Here is a 22,448-nt window from a genome sequence, read left to right as displayed (position 1 = left end):
GTTTAGTATTTGTGACAAAATATAAATATGTTGCTATCTCGCATGACCTATGCTTGAGTTTGTATTAATGTTCTACGCAGTCATCAGTAAATATAGTCTCAATTTAGAAAGTTATAAATCTTTTGCAAGATGCCTAATAAAGCAAGTTTACCTTCTATGTACCTTCTCAACCTTCTCCCCATATAGTAATGCTTTGTGAGATTTATATATACATTTAAAAAAAGGTACTTACTTTACATCTGTGATTTGTTAAATCGACTGACACAAACATTGTCTTATTCTTTGAAAGCAGGTATCAGTGTTCTACCGGTTTTGCTGTTATTCTGAGATGTTCTTAATGATTGTGAACTGAGATAATGTAATTGTTCCTAGATCAACTCTGTATGGCAGTACTGCACTAGGTTCAGGCTGGCTGCCCCTTTAAGCCATTGGTCTTTGGCATGGGGTAGGGCTGAGGTGGTATGTCTTAGTCAGCATGAGGGTATGGGGCTATATTGGGTGGGATCACATACTCAGAGAGGTGCTAATTTTAGTCCCCTGTGGGGAGATGATCATAGCAGATATGCATGTTTAAAGATTTACAGTTAGTACAATTGGAGTTTCAATTGGTTTGGCAAGTAGAACTGGTAAATGTTCTCAGGCAGACGTTTCAAGCATTTTGATTTTAGTGGGAGAGAGGGGAAAAGATGGTGAGAAGTGAACCCATTGTGTATAGTTATGTTTTGAGTTATGTTATGAGTTCATGGCTATTTAATTCCATTCCATCATAATAGCACCTCTCTAGCAATACTTTAATCTTAGATCTCAGTTAACAGAATATAAACATTCTAAACATTAAAAGTGTCCATTTTACTAGTTTTCATTAGCACAAAATGTATGTTGCTGCTTTCTGTAAATCAATTTCAGACTAAATTCCTAAAAATAAATGTGGCATTGCTTCACTGAAAGGTTCTTCGAAAAACTTTTTGGGCCTTGCTGTGAAAACTCACATTTGGAACGTTTTAAGAGTGTGCATTACTGCAAATAACATCATTCAAATTATACAAAATAGTATCAAAGTTAACAGCATCCAGAAAATCTTGAAGTTAAATCAAAGGCATTTAGCAGGCTGAAGTGCCAGGCGTAAATGTACCGTTGAAAAGTTTTCCCCATGAGGAAGCTTTGCACGTCTGCTTGAATGTCTCTGGCTATAACTTGCTAGTCTGATCTCTCTGGAAGACTAAATGCGGTAAGGAAAATAATGAAACTAGACTAGTTGATTGTAATCTATCTTAAGGCCTACAGACATACAATTCTAAGTGTATGTTTTACCATATCTCTGGACAAAAAGGTTGCTTTAACGCAATGTAAGACCATGAAGGCAAAGAAAGTGTCCATGTTACATATTTCATGCATACTGAATGACAGCACTAAACATGCACATAAAAGCGGTTCCGTACGAATTAAGTGCATGTAGTTCATAAGTATAGTTCAGTACATTTGTAATAGGCGGCTACACAATGATATAAACACTGTTGTGTGATCCATGATTAAGATTAGTTGTGCATGTTGCAAAGCTTGTCTTACAACAGCTAAGAAGAGACTGTGGCAGGTGCTTCCTTCAGAAGGGGAAGGGTAAAAATAACCTCCTGGAAAAAGTTCATGGAGTGGGAATGTGAGAGTGTAAGAAATTAGCCTAATGTTAAGTGCAAACACCTCAGCTTTGAAGAGATCAACACTCGTATGATCATCTTATCCAACAACACATTTACATTAAAAACTGTTATGATGGTAAAAACTGTAGAACAAACACAATGTAGCCCATTTTCTCTCCTAACTTGCACGTGTAAGATATTGACCCAAGTAACCTCAGTCGTAAGTGACAATTTAATAAATGGTGTATCAAAGTCCATATAGACGCGTTACATGAGGCTTGTATCTTCGCGGCATGGCCGACAGCTGTAGCTTTGCCACACGACACGTCGTTGTGATTCCAAGAGATTTGGGGGGTTTTACCGCGGCGATTAAAGCCAGCACGATGCTTGAATGAATGCTAGCGTGCTGAGAGATTGCTGTTCAACAGCCACCGTATCTAAAGCTCTTCAGATTATGAACAATGCCCGAGGGACTCGTTGACATGCCTCTACGAGACTGACCCAGAGATAGTAACGCCTTTCCTTAAGATAATCACTTTCATGAGACCCTCGTGTGCTGTATAAAACCAATCGATTTTTTTCCTCATAAAGACTTTTACTTTTCTTTCTAAAGAGTTTATGAGGGGAAATAAATAAATAACCATTTTATATGTTGGGGTTCGCATATTCAGCGTTTAGCATGAATTGGACAGCGGGTAAATTGCTTTCCGGACAGTTTTGCTCCTCTTCCCTCGATTTCTCTTCAGGTTCCGGGTATTGGAAATAGGAACGCGGCCCCCTTGTAAGACGTCTTGGCCCTCAGATCCCATATATAGGCATTTCAATGGTCAAATGTCTGAGGGCAGCGAATCGCCGTCCAGATCCTTAAAAAAAGACGCGAGACAGGAGGAACCTCTAAGGGCCCTTCCCTAAAAAGTATTGGGTGTCTTGCGGAACTTCTCAGGCTCCTGTGAAGGCACATATTTGACAGGCTACAGCGAGACGAGCTCGCACTCCAGCTTCGGTTCAGCACAGACGCTCATCGCCTCTCTCAGTTCGGTGTGACCACCCATACACTAACACAGCCATGGATGCCATCAAGAAGAAGATGCAGATGCTCAAGCTCGACAAGGAGAATGCCTTGGACAGAGCAGAGCAGGCTGAGGGTGATAAGAAGGGAGCAGAGGACAGAAGCAAACAGGTTGGACATGGGCATCCGGGTGTCTCTTGTACACCTTTATAGATCAGACTTTATGAAGTCTGATTTTTGTTTTCTCAACTTATTATGTTGTAGCATATGGCATTATTCTATCTTTAATACGTTTTTCTATATCTATTTCATATATTCATGTATTATATTCATATATTATACTAACATATATTCTATTTTATGTTATTTCTATTTTTTATTCTATTTTTTCTTTCATAATAGATGTCTCACTAATACTTTAGACAGTCTTTTTTTTTTTTTTTATAGGCCTGCATGGTTAATTGATAAATGGCAGTTGTTCTTGTGCCTATCCATGTCCATTGACACACGTGCTCTTCGTGCAGCTTGAGGATGACCTGCAAGCACTGCAGAAGAAACTGAAGGGAACTGAGGATGAGTTGGACAAATACTCCGAGGCTCTTAAGGATGCTCAGGAGAAACTGGAGCTGGCTGAGAAGAAAGCTGCCGATGTAAGCATGTCTTCTGATGTCACGCATAACCTGTGCCCACCCCTGCAATTTCATATTTGCCATCTCGTACTTTAGCAATGTTTTACCGACTAAACTTTATCGGAAACTAGCTACAAAATATGTATTTTAAAATGACTCAAGGTCATTCTTAAAAGTTGTTGCTCCACCTGGTAAACGAATGCCATAAAATGTACAGTTGCAGGGGAGTGAATGCAAACGGCGAGTTAAATTTAGCAGTGCGCTTTATAAGGCAAGCGTCTGGGGGTTCGTCTTGCCCACCTACAAGCGTCTTAATAGGGTCCGTGTAGAATTTCACCTCACCCTCGCTGGATACTTAAAGACATGATAAACTTATCATAAACGATACAGATAATTATATAATAGCTAATACAAGTTAGGCCCTATATCTGTTTATAGTTCTAGGATTAAAAATGAATAGCAACCCATTATTCGTTATACAATACAAAACAATATAGCCTAATATAATAGGAATATAGATTGATAGCCCAATTTTTTTTTATAAATATAGACTTATTCATAGACTTTCAGGGGGTCAATGCCTGAAACGAGTTCTGTCAGTAATTTTGTGGGCTCAAATAATCAGAGGGTCATTCTAAGCTTTTGGCGCCCCTAGCGAAACTAGCTAACGCTAGCCGTCAGGTCACAAAATAGTTATACTAAGAACGAACTGTTGCCTATTTATTTGTGATGTCTTAAATAAATCAATAATGGCCTCTTATTTTTGTCGATGCAGCGATCGAGCAGCTGTTGCTAACTAAATGTAATTTTTCTAAAGTTTCAAAACGCTAATGAAGCTATAACTTATAACGTTAGCTATGTTAAAATAATATAGGTAACGTTACCATTGTAGGACCTCCTCTTTGTTTGTAGTTCCTTGGGAAGAGGCGTCATGATGTCATTAGAAAAGAAGCCCAGAATCAGTTCAACTTTCACCAAACGAAAATCTGTATTTCGCCTCCTTGGGAGAAATTTTGCCCCACCTGTATTACAGAAACACACCACAAGATGGCGCTGTACGCTAAGAAAATCACACAGTTAAATGAGTAGCCTACAAAATATGTAGAGGCTACAATGTGAAAAGAATAGACGGAGAGATTGTCGCATTTTAAATACACTTAAACAATTAGATTATCGTAAAATCCGATTCATTACACTGATTTTTTTTATTATTCAATTTTTAATAGTGTCCCTTAGCCTATTGTCAGAATTAATTATTGTCATAGGCTAATAATACACGAAACGCATCATTTCTCTTGTAATTTATAAACAGATATTGTGGCCAAAGCGGTAGTTTAAAATGCGATGATACAGTGTAGATGAATTGACTTCCGGTGTTTGGTAAAGCGCACCAGACTGGGAATGAACCATAGAACGACTTGCTTCACCGGATCGCAGTCACGTCCTGTTATAACCATTCAAACAAACCCGTATAATCCGTGATGGCTGGTACGGCATATCTTGAGGCTGTGAAAAAGAAAATCAGATCGCTGCAAGAACAAGCAGACGATGCTGAAAGCAACATGCTGAGACTACAAGAGGAGCTCGCGTCCGAGCGCGCAGCCAGGCAATCTGTGAGCTTACCTGTCATAGCTACTCATTTAAGTGCATTAGTAGGCCAACTGTAGCGCGTCTTCCCACCAAATCACGTCAAAGGGCAGGATATGGCATGACAATTATGTTTAAACAACGTTGCCATGGTTTCACGTCGTTAGAATGTCGCGATAATAATTGATGGTGAACTGGCGCTTAACATGGAGAGGGCGGTGAAGCTTTTTGACAGCTCCCGTCCTCCTGCCTTTCAGTGCTAATGTTTATCAAAAAAATCCTTTAACGATAACCTGTACATATTGGTGAACACATCACAACTCACACTGAAAACCTTTATTAGTTTGAGGAAAATGAGAGCGTTAAGTTCTAAAGATATTTCTCAAACCCTGTCTGTCTGCATCTGGTGAAATGTGCATGTCTAGACGTATCAGTGCGCGCCGTGAGCTCATTGCTGTGTGTGTGCACAGGCTGAGAGCGACGTCGCTTCCCTGAACAGACGCATCCAGCTGGTTGAGGAGGAGTTGGATCGCGCTCAGGAGCGTCTGGCCACTGCTCTGCAGAAGCTGGAGGAGGCTGAGAAGGCTGCTGATGAGAGTGAGAGGTGTGTATGGAAACAAAGCAGGGCCTGAGACTCATACAAATAATTTTGTCAATAAATGGCAAGTGAAATATCAGGAAGTCAAACTACCCCCCACCCCTCAAATATGTTCCCAGTTTTTTTGTTTTTTTTTTCAAATAAAAAAAGACACGTATAAATAGATTACAATTTAAAACCATGAAATGCAATTTTCTAGCAATAAACATTAAACAAATATAAAATTAAATCAGTTTAATAAAAGTAAATTAAAAATTGGAAATTAAAATGAGTTTACTGTTTTTATTACAGTGAATTGAATATCAATTCAGTAGATTTTGTCAAGTTATCGATTTTAATTGTTAAATATAAAGCCAAAACCTCTTACATATTATAGCCCAAAATCCCCATTTTAAGAGGAGGATAGACGTTTGATGTTTCGAAACTAGCTGATTTTGATGCAGTGTTAAACAATAGTTTATCAAACATATGTAATAGGTCTCATGATTTTTAGGATGCAATATTAACACCCAACGTCTCTCTCTCTCTCTCGCTCTCAGAGGCATGAAGGTCATTGAGAACAGGGCCCTGAAGGATGAGGAGAAGATGGAGCTGCAGGAGATCCAGTTGAAGGAGGCCAAGCACATTGCTGAGGAGGCTGACCGCAAGTATGAGGAGGTTGGTTTTCTCTCTTTTCTCTCTCTCTTATACTTTATTATAAATAAATATAATCCAAATATAAAGGAACTATTTCCAATGAAATAATGTCTTCCCCTTGGACAGCATAAACAAATGCATGTACACTCACAACTTTTCTCTCTTGTGATGGTACACAGGTGGCCCGTAAACTGGTGATTGTTGAGGCTGAGCTGGAGCGTACTGAGGAGCGTGCTGAGCTCAATGAGGGGTAAAAACCAACAAATTGAATACTTAAAAAAAAAAACATGCTTACCTTAACCAATGCCTGGCTATTTTTGTCTCATAATTTCTGTCACTCTCTCCCACAGCAAGTGCTCTGAGCTGGAGGAGGAGTTGAAAACTGTGACCAACAACATGAAGTCTCTGGAGGCCCAGGCTGAGAAGGTAAGTGTGTAAATATTTGTGTGTGTGTGTAGAGGTGTGTATGTGTATGTATGAATGGTCATCTGCGTATATTTGTTTTGTGTGTTGGTGTTTATAGACAGCCCTTTAATCCTGTTTTTTCCATCTACAGTACTCCGCTAAGGAGGACAAATATGAGGAGGAGATCAAGGTCTTGACTGACAAGCTGAAGGAGGTGAGTTCATCACCTATTTTTTGTGTGTGTGAGTATTGATATAAGAGGTCCTGACAAACTTTCTGTGTTCCAGGCTGAGACTCGTGCTGAGTTTGCTGAGAGATCAGTCGCCAAGCTTGAGAAGACCATTGATGATCTGGAGGGTATGTCAACTTGTGCCTCACTGTTTTTCATGCTGCTATTAGACACGGGTTAAAACAAGCTATTTAGGATGAATGTAAGACTTACTATTTCATTTTTATAGAGAGACGCTAGTTACATCCTAAGAATAACAGGTTCAAGTCCTTTTTGCATTCATACACTTAAAAATAAAGGTTGTTTATTAGCATCTATGGTTCCATGAAGAACCATTAACATCCAATGGAACTTTCCCATTGCACAAAAGGTTCTCACCTCATTTCATTTCTGTTTAAAAAAAATGTCTTAGCCTTTCTTTTTTCTGTCTCTCTATGGCCACTTGTCACTGTTCAATCCGCCTTTGCACTGCTTCCTCTCCCTTATTTTCTTGTTTCTCCCTTCTTTTCCATTCCTCTCCATTCAACACCCTCCACCATTCTGGCCTTTAATTGGCTACTTTAGATGAATTGTATGCTCAGAAACTCAAGTACAAAGCCATCAGCGAGGAGCTGGACCACGCTCTCAACGACATGACCTCCATGTAACTATCCCCACCTGTTACTCCAGTGTGCACACGTGCTTTTGGATTAATAGCATTTCCAGATTCTCTGTCTGCTAATATAAATTCATTTTCAGTTTCGCTGATGGATTTTAGAATCCACTATACATTTTAGAGACTGCACAACATAAGTGTTTCTATTGATTAACTGAGTATAAAGTGATGTAGAAAAGTTGATTACACACACTGTTTATCATTTGTAATGCATGATGACACTTTTATTAATCTCTTGCATGCCCTTTTGTTGTTCAATATCACCATCTATCATTTGTTTCAACTCTTTTTTCTTTTTTTCCCCCTGCACAGTTAAATTTTTTACATCTCATCTCTGGCTCCGGGCACCATCTGAGCGGCATCTCCTTCATTTTCTTCCATGTTTCTCTCTTTTTTTCTGTTGCCGCCTTCTCCATCACGCTATTCTCAGTGGGGATGGAGCACTCAGCACTATAGTCCCATCACTTGTACAGAAATTTTTTGCTTTCTGTAAAATAAAACTTCCTCCCATCTCTGTAAGCTCCCCACTCCTTTCTCTCTTTAGTATGTCTTAACTCTTTTGATTTCATATGTCCTTAATTTATTGTCGAGAAGCTTGAATAAAATCCAAAAAAAAAAAAAAAGCTCCTTCTCATCACCTCATGTTGCTTCTCTCTTCGACAGCTTATGTTCACCTGTAATGATCATATTCATACCATCATGATTTTGCAACAAAGGTTCTATGGCATCTTAAATATAGAATTGAAAGAAAGATTTCAGCATAATCTTTAATAAACCATTTTGGATAAATGCTCTTACTAACATCTTTCCTTTAATTTTCTCTCTCCTCTCCTCTCCTCTCCTCTCCTCTCCTCTCCTCTCCTCTCCTCTCCTCTCCTCTCCTCTTCTCTTCTCTTCTCTTCTCTTCTCTTCTCTTCTCTTCTCTTCTCTTCTCTTCTCTCCTCTGCTCTTCTCTCCTCTCCTCTTCTCTTCTCTCCTCTCCTCTTTTCTCCTCTTCTCTTCTCTCCTCTTCTCTTCTCTTCTCTTCTCTTCTCTTCTCTTCTCTTCTCTTCTCTTCTCTTCTCTTCTCTTCTCTTCTCTCCTCTCCTCTCCTCTTCTCTTCTCTTCTCTCCTCTCCTCTCCTCTGCTCTTCTCTCCTCTCCTCTTCTCTTCTCTCCTCTCCTCTTTTCTCCTCTTCTCTTCTCTCCTCTCCTCTCCTCTTCTCTTCTCTTCTCTTCTCTTCTCTTCTCTTCTCTTCTCTTCTCTTCTCTCCTCTCCTCTCCTCTCCTCTCCTCTTCTCTTCTCTTCTCTTCTCTTCTCTCCTCTCCTCTCCTCTCCTCTGCTCTTCTCTCCTCTCCTCTTCTCTTCTCTCCTCTCCTCTTTTCTCCTCTTCTCTTCTCTTCTCTCCTCTCCTCTCCTCTCCTCTTCTCTTCTCTTCTCTTCTCTTCTCTTCTCTTCTCTCCTCTCCTCTCCTCTCCTCTCCTCTCCTCTCCTCTCCTCTCCTCTTCTCTTCTCTTCTCTTCTCTTCTCTTCTCTTCAGACCCCCTATATCAACAGATCCAGAAAAACCGAATCCTTTCACATGAGCTCAGTTTAGCACTTAATGAATTCTAATCTCACTATATAAGAAAAAAAATAGAAAAAGAAATTTTACAATATTAATTGTTTGTGGTGTACACAGAATAACCAATAATCTATGGATGACAGATAATCCATAATTTCATTATTCTATTATCATTGATACTGGAGATCTTGATCTTTTTATGTCAGAGCTAAAAAGATATAATAAAATAAAAAAGATTTACGGTGTATGGGTTGCATCCACAAAACCCAAAGCTTAAATCTTACATTTAAAAAATCATGGCAACCTGTGTCCATTAAATGATTAACAACCTTGACTTTTCAATGTATTTTACGTAGAGGGAAAAGTTTACATAGAAAGGTGGAAGTGCCTTCTGCATTATATAAATCACTTTGGATCATTACCAAAGGTGTGTTGTGTTATAAGAGTTTTTGAATTGTTTATAGGCTATATGTCAGAAGCACTTCTAAAATCAGAAAATATGACTTAGAGCAAGTAACTGAATAAGACACTTATAAAACTATCAACCCATTATTATCACATGTAACATGCTTAAATTCAATACACCACCCTCAGGTACACAAATATAAGTGTTTACTTTTCTTTTTGCAACAAAAAAAAATGTTGCAACTGCCAAAATTATCAATATACCTGAATAAAAATACAAATAATCGAATCTCAAAATGCCTATGCCTTGTTTCTTTATTTACCAAATACATAGGCTATATGCAGTGCTGGGTAGTTTACTTACAAATTGTAGTCGGTTACTGATTTCCAAATTACATGACAAAATTGAAGTTAGTATTGTAATTCATTGTATCACACATTTAAGGTATCTGATTACTTTTAGATTACTTTTGACCGAACTTTCACATTCACACTTTTGATCGTTTATGATTTGAATAGGATAATATTTTACCATATTGAATATAAGTTACAATACAAAGAGAAAGAAAATATATTCCTGTTGATTAGATTTATATGCAATGTTGAGAAAACCCTTCTAAAAATTGAAATGATTTCTGTAAATGCAGCGATCAAATGCTGTGGGTCTCAGTTTTCTGTGATCGGCCTGTGTGTGCGATTCCTCAGACCTGGAAGACCTTCTGAATTTATAAGCAGTAACCTAGACTTTTTTAGAAAGGACCATTTAAAATATAAAAAAAGAATAATAGGGAGAATAAATTAATTTTGAATAATTTATTTCCCTCGTGAGAACAATTAATCATGTAATCAGTAAAAAAAAGAAGAAGTACATTTTAAAATGATATATAATCTAATTAAAGTAGGCCTACTTAATTTTTGGAATTGTATTATGTAATCCAGATTACATGATGTAGGCTAATAATCATCACCACCAGCAGCACTGACTTTATAAAATAAAGGCTGACTGTACTAGACTGTATATAATTCCTTGTTTATCTTTACTGAACACGTGTATTTAAAACCGATCATAAATGCAAACACAGTAAACATGTTCCAGTAGTCAGCTGTGTTTCTATGGTTTCAATGAGGTCTGTACTGGCGTCCATTGTCAGACTTTTAAACAACTTCCGGTTCGTTTCCGCGTGTAGGGTCAAATGTGAGAAAATAATCCGTGTGAAAATGGAAGGGGATGCAGCTCCTGCAAACATCTTGTGGGAAAGCAAAGCAGGATATGTTCTGAGTAATGTTGCCGAGGTCGTGGAAAGGATTTTGACATTTGTGCCGACTAAAAATCTCTTCCGGATCGCAAGGTAACGTTAAAGATTCTAGCAGACTGTAACGTTAGATGTTCTAGCCTGTTAGCTTTAAGCTAATTATTAGAAGACCCCATTCAGTCCATCCCAGCCAGGTTAGGCGGTATTGGATTAACTCAATTTATAATTTAACAGGATATTTGTATACACGTTTACGTTGTTGAGTGATTACTTTGGTCCGATCTCACAGGTTCCGATGTTCCTTCTCAAATTACGTTAACGTTAGATGAACTAGCCTAGAATACACCAGTTGTTGATGTAAGACCCGCATTGTTTTTAAAGTGTGATGTTGTTTTAATAGTGTTGTATTCAGTTGTCACTCATCATAATCATGAAGGTTTAACTAGCAGCTATTCCTTTCAGATAATTGATTTATTTGGATTTTCGCTTTTCAGCTGATCTGTTGAAAGTTTATCTTAAGTTAAATGCAGACACTGACTCCAGACTAAAAAAATGACTTGGGAACCGTTGGCCCCTACAACTAAACAATTAAAAAAAAACTATTTAACGTTACTTGTTAATTTTCAGGAGTGCTCGGTACAGTTTGTTCAAAAGCGCTTCCGTTCATTCATTGCGAAGATTATTTGTGTACCTTTTAACAACAGTCACGTCATTACGAACCTATCTTTTATAAACTGATGTAAATATATCGGATGTAAAAACAGTATAAACTAAAGTGTCTAAGAGTTTTTTTGTGTGTTTTATAATGTCACTCTATTGTTCCTCACTTGCTTTTGTAAGACTTTCTCTGCCTGTTTGATAAATATAAAATGGTGTGTTAATTATACGGCTGTATCGATTATTTGGATGATTAGATACTTTTAGTATTAATAAAAATCTACCTAAAATGAACAATAGATTTTACAATGCATAATTGGATCAATAAAGTATCAAAAGCAAGTAATATTCTGGTTTTATTGAACAGTACTGTTAAAATGATTAATGTAATAGTATGTGCGTGCATATCTGCAATTTATTGAATTATTAAAACAAAACGCCTTGATCTTTATTATCTTTTACACATTTCTATATGAACAACCATTTGCAGACTGACGTCTGTCAAAACTAAAATAATCAGAATCAGTTTGTATGTTAATATCATTGTTTGTTTTCCCCGTAGTGTGTGCAGGCTATGGAGGAATTGTGCACGCAGAGTCCTGAGGACGAGGCAGAGATTTACCTGGCTCTCCGCCTCTGGCTCGTCCATATACGAAGAGCATGTTTTGCTTAGAACTATGACACAAGACTTGGAGGTCTGATAGTCTTTGCTGCTCTAATAATGACAATCTCACTCTTTCCAATTTGTTTAAATGTTTGTCTTTTGTCTGACCCTCTTGCAGAATATCTGTCTGCTGCCCCAGACAGCTCTCTTAATGGTAAATCATGAGAACTTCAGAGGGTCTGTTAGTCACAGACACAGGAAGGGTATGTTACTTGATTACTTCTATAAAATAAAATAAAACCTGTCAGTCATGATGAGGAGACTCACCTGTTCTCGTCGATCCTCCCTCTGCAGCCAGAAGGTGTGAGGATGAAGTGGACTCAGATCCTGTTGAGAAGCTGAGACGCTTACTACCTAGCAGTTGTAAAGTATTAGGTGTAGTCGCATCAGGAATTGTGGGTAAGACAAATTTTCCTTCTTTCCCTGTGTTCTACCTTTGCTGTGTTTATTCAATGTCAGTGCAACAGTGAAACTGATTTCTTCTGCTGTGTTCTGTAGTGACCCCCAGTGGGTTACCCAGCAGCCCCCCACAGGAGCATGAAGAGGGTGAGGCTGGTTTCAGTCTGCTTTTCCCTGCCATGGACGGGGTCACCATCCGACTTTTCCACTTCTGCAAAAAGACTCTAAGTGACACCGCAATGGAGGAAGCAGGTGAAGTGTTTAGATTGTTGGACAAGACCGTAACATTTAGACAACACAATAGTAACGAAAGTATGGGGTCATTAAAGATTTTTTAAAATGTTTTTTAAAATCTATTCAAGCCTCACTAAGGCTGCATTTATGTGATCAAAAATACAGTTAAAAAAGGAACAATGTGAAATATTGTAATTTAAAGTAACCTCTCTTTTTAATCTTTAAAAAAAGTCATTTATTTCTGCGACGCTACATCTAATTTTCGGCAGCCATTACTCCAGTCTTCAGTGTCACATGATCCTTTAAAAACTGTGCTCATGAAACTTTTCTCATTATCATTGATTAAAACAGTTGTGCTGCTTAATATTGTTGTAGAAACCATGATAGTTTTTTTCAGGATTCTTTGATTAATAGAAAGTTCAAAATAACTTTTTTTTTTATTCTTTTTTTTGTAACATTAAAAATATCTTTGTCACTTTTAATTAGTTTAATGCATCCTTGCTGAATAAAAGTATTAATGTATATTTATATACAATAAAAGGGAGAAATCGTAGTTTATATACCCAATGAATTAGTTGAATGGTAAGTCATATCAAAATTCTCTGTATTTGATTTCAGGGTTGATTAATAACCCTGATCTAAAGGTGGTGCTGATGTTCGACCACGACACAAATACATCTGCAGGTGGACGTTTTCTTAACAAGCTTCTGAAACCTCTTTCCCGAAGTAATGTACTTATTATTGGAGGACAAGTTGAGGACGTCTTTTCCATTAACAAAACCTGGTAAGTAAAGAAAATTCATGGTAAACTTGATTTTAGATTAGTCAAGTTAGTTCCTTTTTTTTTTTTTTTCTTGTGTTGTAAAGTTGTTATGGTCAACAACTCAACACTTGCCCCTATGTGAACATGAGATCTACTCAGCATGTTTTCACACTATGCCTTTCTAACATCATCTGCATCATGATATTTTGTAATTTAACATGGCTTTAGTGTCACATCCAGGAAGCTATTTTTCACTTCTTATTTCCTCACATTACCCTACAGTCTCAGACATTATTACAATTATATCTCCATTATAAACTACATGCAATCTCTCTTTGCAGCTGTTCTCCAGGCTCTTTTGGGGCAGTGGGACTAACCTTCAGCGGCTCCAAGATCCAGGGTGCCTCAGTTCTGTTGGACCAGGACGTAAACAACCCGAAAGCAGCAGAAGCCACTATCCAGCGGCTGAAGGCTGCTAATATCCCGGAGAGAAACACCATGGGCTTCATGTTTGCTTGTGTGGGCCGTGGCTACAGCAGCTACAATTACCAGCATAACGTGGAGGCCGACACCTTCCGGAAGATCTTTTCCAACATTCCGCTCTTGGGATTCTTTGGAAACGGGGAGATCGGCTGCGACCGTATCGTCAAAGAGAACTACACATTGAGCGAGACCGATACTGGTGGACTACAACACACTTTTACTACAGTCATGAGTCTGGTGCATTTTGGCTAACACAGCAACTAGGAAACCCGCTAGTTAACTTGGTGTTTTGAGGACAGACACCGGCTGCTTGTTTAAGATAACTGAGCAGTTCCGATGTTGATCAGGTATAATTCTTCTAGGTTCTTTTCCTTTTCTTTTCTGTAAATCAGGATGTCAGAGGGACATTTAGCAGTTGTTTAACACCATATATATACACAAGACTGCAGTGTAAGAGCCCCTGCTTTGAGCTAAAAGTGGCGGGTACTACTGTGTCATCAGATTTGGCATCAAAACACAAATTGGGGAAGTGAAAACCTCTTTCGTAGCTGCAATTTTAGAGCATGCTAATTTTGATGTCTGAAAACACTAAAGTGTCCTCTTACACCATGGTTTGGTAAGGTCATTACTTACAGAACGGTTGTGAAGAACAATTAGGATTTAGTTTTAATGGCATGGTGCTAAACCTTGTCTTCTGACTTCAGTTTTATGTTTAACTCTCTTTTGTGTTGAGCAGAGCTGAAATCTGTCAGCTGATCAGATTTCGTGTGGGTTGTACGGCTCACTCAGGCCTTATACAAATAGTTTGTAAAAATATTCAGGCACTTTCGGAAAAAAAAAGCCAACTGTGATGGAATGGCTAATGATGGAGCCGTTTATCAACCTTGGTACGGATTATGGAAATTCCACTAACTTCACTTCTGTTTTTACGTGGTGATATGTCCAGAACCCACTGTTTGTATTTTAAGTTTCATCAGCTACATAGACTCCAAATTGTCACATGGGATTCCACAAGAAGTGCTAAGAAACTACAGAAAAAGTATTAACAATGGATCATAGTTTGGAAAGCTTAACCTTATTTATATATAGTAACAATAGACTTGCAAGCAGTTTAAAATGCCCAGATCAAGAGTAATAAAGGACAGAAGTGGAAGAAGTGGAATTTCTTTGTAATGTATTTGTGTATTTACTCTGCCTGTCCCAATCAAAATCCTGTAAAAAAAATTAGCAGGGTTATCCTACATTTCTGTTCATCAGTTTAGTTATTGTTAAAGGTTATTCTTTTATTCTGTGCACTAGCTAAATAACAGTGTTGAATACGAGCTGTTTGCCTGTGGAGATCTATTTGTTGCAATATTTAGAAGGTTGATTCCAACATTGCTGTTGCCAAATCTCTTTTTTTCCATAGTTTTGTTCTGATCAGATATATAATACTTTTGTCTAACCTTTACTTTAAGGAAAATACGATTTACTACGGTCATGTTTTTTATGGCAGTGTTTTGATTTTATTTTCTTCACTGTAAAATATCTCAGTTCTAATTGATCTGACAGGTATATAATAATGTATATAATAAAATCAATGATGTCAATTAGTGTGGTGCAGTCTTAAGTAATTTTTTTTAAAACTTAAGGAACACCGATATAAAGAAATACATTCCTGTGTTAAGAGCAGCCGGAAGAGAGAAAGATGAGCAGCTGTATCAGAAACCTCGCTCCAGTATTTTCCCTTTTTGTAATTTAATACCAGAATAATATGACTCACAGTATAGTTTTGAAAATATAAAAAATAATTATACTAGTCTAAAAAGAGTAAATGCGTTCTGTCTTATCTTATTTTTTTCCCAGTAGATGGCGCTGTCGTGCAACAGCACTTTAAAGTGACTAGTAGGTAGCCGCTTTTCCACTGTCGGCTCATTTATGTGGTAATTCCAGTTAAAATGATCCCTAAATAACATCTTAATACCAAAACATCTACATTTTTAAAAGTAAATACATCTAAAGACCAAAGAAATCGATAATTTACTGTTACATTAATTACGAAAGTGATTGAACACAAATGCTTGTCACAATTTGAAGAACTCCAGCTTTCTCTGTTGTGCGTGTGTGGGTCAAAGACCGTATATAAGAGGTGTGTGGGCACGGTAGGTATTGTATACGTCAATGGCAATGCCGCACTCATCACAACAGGCAATGTCAATGATAGCACACAAGCTATTTCCTGTTCCTGCGGTTTAGCCTGGAGCGGGTCTTGGTCGAGGCAGTGGTCAGATAGTGGTTTGCCCCAGGACTAATGCAAACCGAAGCCATTAGAGTTGCAGTACAAATCCCTCAGTTCCACACGAATTCCCATGACTACACTGGCACAGCAGGTGAACGCCACTTACAGGTAAAGTGTGGGTTATTTTAAAGTCCCTTCACCACAAAAAGAGTGAAAACATCTGTTTACCTCCTAACAATCTCTTTGGTCACATTTCATAGACACTGCCACTCAAAATGGCCCCTGTGGAATTGTGGTAAATCTGACTTTCAGGAACAAACACAGCATTTTGGAGGAACATGGCTTCTCGATGTGCACTAAAAGTGGATCTGTTGGGGTGCAGGTGTTTTCAAACCTGTACATTGTCGCCTCAGGGCACTTGGAGTAAAGGCATTCAGCCTCACTTTAAGACTCTTTCCCTGTTGAGAGCAGACTCAGAAACAAGACAGACAGACCCGAGCTTTGGGACCACTGTCATAAAGAGCAATGTTTTGTAGGTCACACACAGGGGGTGGGCCACTTTGCTCAGAGTTAGGTATCCCAAGTGTGCGAAATTTAGTCAGGCATTTTATATAAAAAAAATTTGTGTGTGTGTAGAATGTCTTGAAAGCATGAGTATGTAGACAGCATAGATATACAATATAATATGTAGGCTATCTAACATCTGTCATTTCCTCATCTGAGATGTAGGCTATGGATAAATATTACAAAACCTTTGAAAATAATGTCATGCTATCCAGAATGGAATTTAACATAAATTGATTTGAAGTGAGGCAAGTAATGCAAGTAGTTTTTATGGTTAGTATTTAATTATTTACATTTGAAATATCAAATGTGCACATATTTATAAACGCATGATGTGCCCAATTAGTTCATCTGGTTTAGTCATGCTAAATTTCCTCTACTGTATGTTTCTTATGCATGTTAATACTGTCAGTAACACTCACACCAGCCGAAGTTTATTGCATAAAGAAATATAAAAAGATGCAACTAAATAATAATACATTTACATAGCCTACAATGTAATCATTTTTAAGTTTGTAATATTTCTAAATAAAATAGTAATGTTAATGATGTGTTTGTTCAGTATCACATCCACTGATGTTTTTGAAAAGGCTCAGCTCCATTATCATTCGAGGAGCTGTCACAACATAAGCATGTCTGGATTTTCTTTAATTAGCATCACGCTAATTAGCTATTATTAATTCAACACAATTTTGTCGTGAATTAAATGTATTCAAATATTTAGGCAAGGGTGTTCATTTAATGCAAGGCAGGCATAACGACAAGCTAAATGCTTGACATGCTAATGTGACAAACTGTTGCTAATTGTGCAAAGAGCCGGAAAATGAAGATTGATACTATTTGTTCCCTAGCCAAACCATAATGTCAGTCATAATATTCATTCATTCATTTGTATACCAGTATTTGAGAGAGATCTACTAACCTTTTCACTATTACTTTTCATAATCCAAAATTAGTTAGGCTCCTCTGGATGATGCATTATCATGTTTACTGTTATTACCTTGTCAGCTCATAATAAAAGAGCCATGTTTGCAGTTGTGCCACCCTGACATTTAATATACAAATTGCTAGACAAAAGTTTTTCAATTATCTCAACAGCTTTAAAACTACTGATATTTATACAATTTGTTTATATGGAAGATTTTTCTAACCTAAAATGATGCTTTAGTATTTAGTTTAAAAAATGTTTTTATTAAGACAGACACCATTTTTTTATGTTTTCTTAGTCGGTTCATTTGTTTGGACAGTTGCACCACCTGACATTTTGGGGGGTTTAAGATAAAGCATACAATAATATGCATTATTTAAAGGTGCTAAAAATGAATCCACTAAATAGGTTTTATAGAATAAAGCGATATATGTCATGAATTGATGACAAAAATATGCATGTCATTGACCCACCATCATATATATACAGTCATGCTCAGAATTAATGGCACCCCTGGTAAATATGATCAAAACTGGCTGTAAGAAATTGGCAAAAATCGAACCTTTCATTGAAGTAAAATAATTAAAAGTGGGGGGGGGGAGGGGGGGGGGGGGAGTAACATTATGAAATAAATGTTTTTCTCCAAAACACGTTGTCCACAATTATTGGTACCCATAGAATTTTTTTACGAGTAAATTATCTTTGAAGTATATTCCCATTCATATTTACCTTTTTTAAGCACACCAGGGTGACTAGAAACATGAAATTGTCCAGCCATGACCATGAGAGTTAAATATGAGGAAACCAAATTCCCTTAATTATCCATCACAATGAGTAAAACCAAAGAATATAGTTCTGATGTGCACCAAAAGATTGTTGAGCTTCATTTGAATAATAAAAGTAAAAAATACAAATAAAATAAGTAATTACACTTTCAATCAGTAATTTAAGCTAAAATCAAGAGGAAAACAGTTAGTTACAGACATAGCAAGGTAAGACAGTTAAAACACAGGGAAGGCCAATGTAAACAGGTGAGTTTTGAGCTTAGTTTTAAAAATTGTGATTGATGGGGCATTTCTAATCTCAGGTGGCAGTTGGTTCCACAGCTGAGGGCCAGCAACAGAAAAGGCTCTGTCACCTTTTTGCTTAAGCCGGGACCGAGGAACATGAAGGAGACCTTGGCTAGAGGATCTAAGGGACCTGGGGGCTACATGTGGATGAATAATACCAGCTATATAGCTGGGGGCCAGGGCGTGAAGAGCTTTAAAAACCATCAACAGTATTTTAAATTGTATCCTAGATTGGATTGGAAGCCAGTGCAAGGAGGCTAGAACACGTGTAATGTGTTCACGTTTTTTTGTATTCGTGAGCAGCCTAGCCGCTGCATTTTGGACCATCTGAAGCCGTGCGACCAGTGTTAGAGGGAGACCAAAGTAGAGAGAGTTACAATAATCTAGGCGGGAGGTTATAAACGCATGGATGACTTTTTCCAGATCATTGTATGACAAGACAGACTTAAGTTTGGAAATAATTCTTAATTGATAAAAGCTAGCCTTCACAACAGATGATATTTGTTTGTGCAGGTTAAGATGGGAGTCTAAAATCACACCCAGGTTACGTGCATGTGATTTAACATAGGGGGCAAGGGAGCCAAAGTTGACAGGGATCGAGTTTTTTTACTTTGAAGGGCCAAAAACAATAACCTCAGTTTTGTTGTCATTTAACTGAAGGAAATTGTTAGCCATCCAGATTTTAAATTCTTTCAAACAGTCTAGAAGTTGCTGCATGGATTTGTCAGATTTGAGTGGGATGTACAGTTGGGAGTCATCTGCATAGAAATGGAATTAAATATTGATTTTCGGGATGATATTACCTAGAGGGAGCATGTAGAGACAAGGAAATTTGCCAAAACAAGGAAATTTGCCAAAACAAGGAAACGCGGGAGGAAAGGAGGAATCCGGGAGCGGATTAAAAGGCAACCATATAGACAATCTCTTCCAACTGTCATGCTCGGTAATGTCCAAAGCCTACGGAACAAAGTGGATGAGTTGCGGGCCTGCACGCAGTACCTCTCGGACTACCGGCAGTCTTGCCTTATCTGCCTGACAGAGAGTTGGCTTACGGGGGCGGACCCTGATTCTGCAGCCGATCTGGAGAGTTTCACGCTGGTGAGGATGGACCGCAACCGAAATTCTGGAAAAAGCAAGGGTGGAGGTGTGTGTGTATATATTAATAGTAAGTACTGTTACCCTGCTCATATTACAATAAAACACCAAGTTTGTACGAAGGACATTGAACTTTTAGCGCTCAGCTTAAGGCCCTATCATCTGCCTAGAGAGATACACCAGATCAGACTTTTTGTTGTGTATATTGCACCCTCTGCCGATACACAAGTTGCTGCTTCCACTATTCATGAACTTGTAGCTCAGTCGGAGTCAGAGGCTCCAGATTCTGCTATTTTTGTGATGGGAGATTTTAATTCATGTAGCCTAAAGGAGCACTTACCCACATACCAGCAATATGTCACTTGTCCCACCCGCGACACAGCCTGCCTTGACCAGTGCTATGGAAATATCCAGGACGCCTTTTTCTCTAAAGCACTGCCCGGCTTAGGGAACTCGGATCACAACATGGTTAAACTGATGCCCGCCTATGTGTCTAGGCTGCGGCGTGAGAAAGTTAGGAAGGTGGAGGTCAAGAGCTGGACTGCTACCGCATCCGAGGCACTGCGAGATTGCCTAGAGCGCACGGATTGGAACATAGTGACTGACGGGACCGAAAACGTCAACGACGCGGCGCTTGCAATCTCGGGGTACATAACATTCTGCGAGGATGCAATCATTCCCAAAAAAACTGTTAAGATTTTTCCTAACAACAAGCCCTGGGTAACTCCAGAATTAAAACAACTTCTCAACCAAAAAAAGCGACTGTTCAAACTGGGAGGAAACAGAGAAGAGAAAAGGACTGTGCAGAAAAACATAAAAGGTATGATCATGGACTGTAAAGCAGCATATAAACGTAAATTAGAGAACTTTTTTAGGAATAATGCTAGGAGAGCTTGGCAGGGGGTCCAGGCAATCACAGGATATAAGCCTAAGAGGCATCTTATGGCAGTGGAAAATGAACTGGAAATGGCAAATGATTTGAATGACTTTTATTGTAGATTTGATATTCAGGATTTTTCAGTTGAACAGGAACTAGTCTACGAAGAAATAAGTAGTATGAAGTGTGTGAATATAGATATTTCTATAGATGATGTTAAGTTTTACTTTAGACATGTGAATCCCCATAAAGCTAGTGGGCCTGATGGTATTAGCAGCAGGACTTTAAGGGTGTGCGCAGATCAGCTGGCACAGCCCTTTCAAAGGCTGTTCCAGCTGTCAATAGACACTGGTGTAGTTCCTTGTCTATGGAAAAAATCTTTGATCGTGCCCTTACCCAAAAATAATAAACCTAGGGAACTTAACGACCTGCGCCCTGTTGCCCTAACATCTACGGCAATGAAATGTTTTGAAAAAATAATTTTAAAAAAGCTTTTATGTGAGGTCACATCATCCTTAGACCCAAACCAATTTGCATATCGTGTGGATAGAGGGGTTGAAGATTCACTGCTGACTCTGACAAATAACATATATGAGCACCTTGAACAAGCAAAGAGTCTCGTCAAGATTGTGTTCATAGATTTCAGCAGTGCCTTTAACACAATCCAACCCCACCTGATGGTAAAAAAATTGGTTCATCTTGGGGTTAACCCAAGACTAGTTTTGTGGATTTTTGACTTTCTGACGAACCGTAGTCAACAAGTCAAATTCAACTCATGTGTCTCATCGCTAAAATCTATAAATACAGGGGCACCACAAGGGTGTGTTCTGTCCCCTATTCTATACACTTTATATACTAACAACTGCCAAGCAACTATCTCAAACCACACCTTTTTTAAATATGCTGATGATACAGCATTAGTGGGTTTTGTACAGTCCAATACTGCATCCCTAGAGGGCTTTGAGAGGGAGGTGCAGGGTTTTATTAATTGGTGTACAGATAATTTCCTTGTGGTTAATGCAAAGAAAACAAAGGAAATGATCATAGATTTTAATAAAAAGGGAATTATAGTTCCACCCTCAAATATAAATGGTGCAGTGGTAGAGCGGGTCACAACATATACATATTTGGGTGTTGAAATAGATAATAAACTGAATTTTAATGAATGTGCACAAAATAAGTTCAAAAGGTTGCAGAAGAGGATGTTTTTTCTGAGGAAACTGAATCATTTTAGAATAGACAGCTGTATTCTTCAGATGTTTTACAAAGCTCTCTTGCAGAGTGTCTTGTCTTTTGGTCTTATTTGTGCTTTTGGGAACATGTACATTAAGGATCAGAATAAACTGCAACGAATAGTTAAAACAGCCAGTAAGATCATTGGAGTTGATCAGGTATCTGCAGTTCAATTGTACAATGACCTCAGTCTTAAAAAGACAGAACAAATTCTAAATGATTCAACCCACCCTCTTCATCAGATGTTTTTAAGAAGTAACAGGTCAAGTGGTAGACTACTGCAAAGGAATATTAGGACTACAAGGTATAGCAATTCTTTTGTGCCTACAGCAATTAGACTGTACAACAAGCAGATAGCACTCAGGTAGTTTTATTTATGCTTGTCATGTTTCTTGTATCCATTAATGTTTTTCTTTTTGTCCTTGTTTTTATGTTTTAATGTTTAAATATTTAAATGCTTTTTGTATTTAATGCTTTATTTATGTTTTTATTGGTATGCAGCAGGCTAATTAACAACGGAGCGTGAAATGGTGACCAAATGAATTTCCCCTGTGGATAATAAAGTTTACCTTGACCTTGACCTTGACCTTGAGACAGAAAAGTACTGGACCCAGAATGGATCCCTGAGGGACACCATAAGACGCAGGGGCAGAAGATGAAGAATACTGGCCTATAGATAC

The 22,448-nt window shown here is 38.1% G+C and overlaps 2 protein-coding genes across 2 annotated transcripts; both read left to right on the top strand.

Moving 5' to 3' along the window:
* Positions 1 to 1,922: 1,922 nt before the first annotated feature.
* tpma (alpha-tropomyosin) lies at positions 1,923 to 7,896 on the top strand. Its single transcript, XM_079587670.1, has 10 exons — positions 1,923 to 2,814; positions 3,168 to 3,293; positions 5,330 to 5,463; positions 5,997 to 6,114; positions 6,273 to 6,343; positions 6,444 to 6,519; positions 6,650 to 6,712; positions 6,786 to 6,855; positions 7,292 to 7,370; positions 7,695 to 7,896. Exons 1-10 carry the CDS (start codon positions 2,701 to 2,703, stop codon positions 7,696 to 7,698), a joined length of 855 nt encoding a protein of 284 aa, XP_079443796.1. The 5' UTR covers positions 1,923 to 2,700; the 3' UTR covers positions 7,699 to 7,896.
* A 2,534-nt stretch (positions 7,897 to 10,430) lies between these two features.
* Positions 10,431 to 14,731, top strand: fbxo22 (F-box protein 22). The gene is made up of 7 exons (XM_079587546.1): positions 10,431 to 10,679; positions 11,803 to 11,935; positions 12,023 to 12,107; positions 12,199 to 12,303; positions 12,403 to 12,555; positions 13,156 to 13,321; positions 13,642 to 14,731. Exons 1-7 carry the CDS (start codon positions 10,444 to 10,446, stop codon positions 14,033 to 14,035), a joined length of 1,272 nt encoding a protein of 423 aa, XP_079443672.1. The 5' UTR covers positions 10,431 to 10,443; the 3' UTR covers positions 14,036 to 14,731.
* The last annotated feature ends 7,717 nt before the right edge of the window (positions 14,732 to 22,448 follow it).

This window comes from Phoxinus phoxinus (genome assembly GCF_949152265.1).
Source record: "Phoxinus phoxinus genome assembly, chromosome: 2".
NCBI classification, from domain to species: domain Eukaryota; kingdom Metazoa; phylum Chordata; class Actinopteri; order Cypriniformes; family Leuciscidae; genus Phoxinus; species Phoxinus phoxinus.
The sequence above is the reverse complement of the archived record's forward strand: the minus strand, read 5'-3'. Positions and strand labels throughout refer to the sequence as shown.

What these genes read in the sequence shown, in the direction of transcription:
- fbxo22 (XM_079587546.1), top strand. Translation starts at nt 10,444, where the DNA reads ATGGTTTCAATGAGGTCTGTACTGGCGTCCATTGTCAGACTTTTAAAC. An exon ending in AGTCGCATCAGGAATTGTGG is followed by an intron (nt 12,304 to 12,402) that starts GTAAGACAAATT and finishes TGTGTTCTGTAG; the next exon opens with TGACCCCCAGTGGGTTACCC. An exon ending in CACCGCAATGGAGGAAGCAG is followed by an intron (nt 12,556 to 13,155) that starts GTGAAGTGTTTA and finishes ATTTGATTTCAG; the next exon opens with GGTTGATTAATAACCCTGAT.
- tpma (XM_079587670.1), top strand. Translation starts at nt 2,701, where the DNA reads ATGGATGCCATCAAGAAGAAGATGCAGATGCTCAAGCTCGACAAGGAG. An exon ending in CGTGCTGAGCTCAATGAGGG is followed by an intron (nt 6,344 to 6,443) that starts GTAAAAACCAAC and finishes TCTCTCCCACAG; the next exon opens with CAAGTGCTCTGAGCTGGAGG. An exon ending in TGGAGGCCCAGGCTGAGAAG is followed by an intron (nt 6,520 to 6,649) that starts GTAAGTGTGTAA and finishes TTCCATCTACAG; the next exon opens with TACTCCGCTAAGGAGGACAA.